This window comes from Aplidium turbinatum, chromosome 11 (assembly GCF_918807975.1).
Source record: "Aplidium turbinatum chromosome 11, kaAplTurb1.1, whole genome shotgun sequence".
Taxonomy (NCBI): domain Eukaryota; kingdom Metazoa; phylum Chordata; class Ascidiacea; order Aplousobranchia; family Polyclinidae; genus Aplidium; species Aplidium turbinatum.
Window position 1 is genome coordinate 10,900,005 of NC_137482.1, and position 4,034 is coordinate 10,904,038.

General features: G+C 35.5%; 1 protein-coding gene across 1 annotated transcript; it reads left to right on the forward strand.

The window, feature by feature from the left end:
* The first annotated feature begins 1,815 nt into the window (after positions 1 to 1,815).
* Positions 1,816 to 3,512, forward strand: LOC145780030 (uncharacterized). The gene has a single exon (XM_082591732.1). The coding sequence runs from the start codon at positions 1,835 to 1,837 to the stop codon at positions 2,768 to 2,770; it is 936 nt and encodes a 311-aa protein (XP_082447858.1). The 5' UTR covers positions 1,816 to 1,834; the 3' UTR covers positions 2,771 to 3,512.
* Positions 3,513 to 4,034: the final 522 nt, after the last annotated feature.

Below are 4,034 nucleotides of genomic sequence, written 5' to 3' on the forward strand. Positions count from 1 at the left end.
TGGATAAATATGTTGGTAATCGCAACGCAATTAACCCGTTAAGTGCGTAATTAAATTTTTGAAACTCTCCTTACTGTGCGTATTTAATTTGATCACTCGCAGTATTTTTCGTCGCATTATTGCTTGCTAGGATATTGGGGAATCCCCATGACGCAGCACAATACGCTTTTGTTTAATTTCCCCTTTGTGTCTATTGCTTTACCTTTTCATCGACTATTGCAGAGAAGTCTCCGGCTGGACTATTGTTTTGTGGTGTGATCGCATTACTCTCAAGTGATTATACCTTTCACCATTGTGAAATTATTCAACTAGTTGTTTAATGTTTATTATGAAGAAAAAAATACATCAGTTCACAGAACAGAATAATTTCTAAGCATTTATAGGACACTAAACAAAGTACAATCATGTAAGTGTAGTTTGGAAATATTCAAACTGTATCATTTTCTGACGCTTGTTCTAACATTAGCAGCAACAACCCTATTGTTTTGTTGACTATATGTTACAAAATACGTTTTCGAACACAAGAAAATATATCTGAAACTGCTTGCAACATTACATCAAAATGACTTCACACTGACTGAACGCGCTTGATGTGGTTCGAATTTTACACACCGAAAGGAAGCCATTTCAGAAAAAAAAACATTTAAGATGAAATCTTTTTATTCTTGCGATTGTGATTATATTGTAGGTGAGTGCAGAAGCTACCTAATATTGTCCAGAAGCTACCAAACAAAAATATAGAAATAGAGTGATTTAGGGATTAATGATTTCCATCAGGCTGCAATCGTTATTGTAGTGTAAACAATGCATCTATGTTTCTTCACACGTCATAATTGCGCCTTCCAGACAAAGCGAATAAAGGAAAGCGAAATTAAAAGTGCCATGAATAGCTGCGATCACGAAACGACAATTGTCGTCTTACGCACAGCAAGAGCGACTGCCTCGGACGACAATTGTCGTCATACGCACTTAACAGGTTAAACTGCGGCAAGTTTATATGCGCAAGCTCATTGATTAACATTTAATTGTCACGCATTTCTGACATCATTTATCTTGAATCTCTTCATTTCCAAAACCTTTTGTCGGTTTGTGCGGGGTTGACAAACACTAAATCAGTACCAATGTTTCTTCGAATTGAGGAGAGCAGCAGTAATTATTGCTTTTTAATTGAACGCTTTATTTTAATCGAAATTTCTGAAACCATTGTTGTGAAAACAGCCGAGTGAAAATAACATTGTGTTTATTTTAACAGTTAAGTGAGTGGAAATAAAATAGGCCTACAAGACAGAGTTTTAAAGCAACGTTTGTTTGCAAGCTCGTTCAGTTCATGAAAACTTACACTATATGCAGTGATAGTTTTTATAAGCAAGGTTAAGTAAAGAAGTTGTTGCACAAAAGTATTGATTCGACTAACCTAGCTAGGCTAAGGCTACTGCAGCATTCTAGCAGTAATTCCAAAAAGTTACTCAGGTATTATTTACGCCTATATGTTCAGCCAAATGTCTCAGAAGAATGATTAAACAAGTGTTTTAATCATCAGTGTTGTCAGGTGGTCCAGGAGGGTAGCCTACTTTTTAACGTGGATGATAGATGATGTCAGAAACCCTGAATTTCTCTTGGAGTCCAAAAAAGAAGAAAAAAACACAACGTATAGTCTATTCTTTAAAAGTATTTTAACCTCTTAAATCCTCTGGCAACGCTAGTATGATCATGCAAATACAAAAACGTTTTAGTTTAATATAGAACTTGAACAATTACAGTTTGCAAATGTTTATTTATTTTTTAACAGACCAAAAATCATTTTTAGCGTTGCAATACCATTTATGTGTTTAAAATGTATCATAAACTATCAGAAGCGGATATTCTAGCGATCGTTTTCAATGGACTTTTTGGAATTATTGCTGTTTATCTCATGGTTTCTCTCATACGCTTTGAAATGTTGAAACACAGGAAATCTTCTGGAAAGCACAACAAGAAATCTCAATTTTTACGTAGCTTGTGCATTGTAGCATCGACATTGGCGTCCTTGCACCATTTGGGAGAAATTGCAAGCTTCTTCTTAGAAAACCAGCATCAAACATGCACGGCTTTAGAAATTGTCTGGCTGGCCACTTATGCACTAGGATTGATGGCAACCTATATTTTTCTGTGGACCCGTCAACATGTTATCAACACAAGCCCAACTGTATCATATATAAAGAAAAAGAGAATCCTTGTGCTCAGTTGGAGTTTGCTTGTCATACTGATTTTAGGAATCGTGATGGCATTTTTGGCTGGATCACGATTAATCTTCTTTTCAAACTGCTCAGAAACCGCCAACAGCCCAAAACTGAAACGATACACCATAATTTTATCTGGAATTTTGCTGTCACTAACTGCAGTCGGACAAATACAACTGTTGATGCTTTTTGTTATTCCTTTGATAAAGCATCATCGACAAGCCCAAACAGCGTTTCCATCTTCCAATCGTTCTTCGACGACAAAGAAATCAGCCATTAACAAAAACATGCTGATGGTTAAACGATGTGTAGTTGTTGCCACATTATGCGTTATTACTGACGTAACAGCAGCTGTCGTCACTATCACAGTTCAACATCCAACTGCAAAGCTTGCTTATGACTTTAACCTGCTCGTGAATGCAGCTTGTTGCGTCTTCAGCTTTCGAAAGTGGTCCAAGATGTTGCTTGTTTTTAATTGTCATGAACAAACGAAATCACTCGCATCAACTTCAGAACATGAAGTTCCAACTGAAGCTTCTTCAAAAGTTTAACTTTGGCATTCGTTTGTTTGCAGCTCATAGATTTTGTTTTGCTTTTATTTCGCAGAAAATAGCGTTTTGGCAAAATGTCAAAGGTGAGACATTTTATTTTTAAAACTGACCGTTACGATTTTGTACCTGTACGCAGTATGTAAGTTTTGCATAACTGTAGGCTGTAGCGACATTTCGTTATTTACAATGGCTCATGTGCATTGTGCAGTGCAGACCAGAGTTGGATTTATTACGTATAGCTTTAAGTTGAAATGTTCAATTAGGCCTGCATAACAGTTGCAATTACACCATCAACATTTTAATTACATTACAATTATATTCTTCTAAAATTACCAAATTAGAATTACTTCCATTATGTACTTAATTACAAGTTTCAAAGAAATGTCTAAATAGTTATATGTATTGATGATTTTTTACAGTTTAATTTTATCAAAAATAAGTAAAATTGCATTTCATACACGTTGAACTCTAATTAGCGGCTTATTAAAAGTATTGACATCATGAGTGCATCTGACCAAATGCAATTGTAACTTGAACAAAAAATTTTGAAACTACACGTAGACTGCCTGTTTCCAAACACAACTTTTTGCAATGAAAACTGCCATGATGATATGCACTGATGATAACACTAGAACTTTGAGACAAGAAACCATAAGCATTCATTTATAAACGCTGTTTTGATTTTTTTTCTGATTTGATTTGTTGTGTGCAATATGTTATAGTGTTTCGCACAAATAAACTTATCAACATAAGCTTTGATTACAATGATAAAAGTTGCGGAAGCTCAGTCCATAGGCGTAGCCAGGGGGGAGGGCAAAAGGAGCCATGCCCCCCCCTCCCCCAAATTTTCAAAGTTTAGATTCCGAAGTTGAGCCCTTTGTTGAAAATATAATAAAATGTGTAGAAATTTATATCGTTTCATCGTTTTCCAAGACATCTGGCTATTAACACAACCCAGGACTTGTTTTAGACACACAGAATAACACCAATAAATTTTGCGAATCGTAAATCGCGCCAAGTTTACACGATTTACGTTTCTTTTAACTAATCTGTGGAAGCAATTTCAAAATGGCTTACTCTGTTGGGTTTTTGTGTAGTTTTTGAGTTTTTGTGTTGCAGAGTTTTTGGTGTTCTGTAATTTTATTCGCAGTTTTTGCCCGTTCGTGTGTAAGAGCTACCTTTAATAAGCCAATAGCAGTTTATCTGCTTATAAATTTCATACAAATATTACCCTAAAAGTGTTTCCAGAAAGCGCTATAATCCA

Coding starts and splice junctions, on each gene's coding strand:
- LOC145780030 (XM_082591732.1), top strand. CDS start 1,835: ATGTATCATAAACTATCAGAAGCGGATATTCTAGCGATCGTTTTCAAT.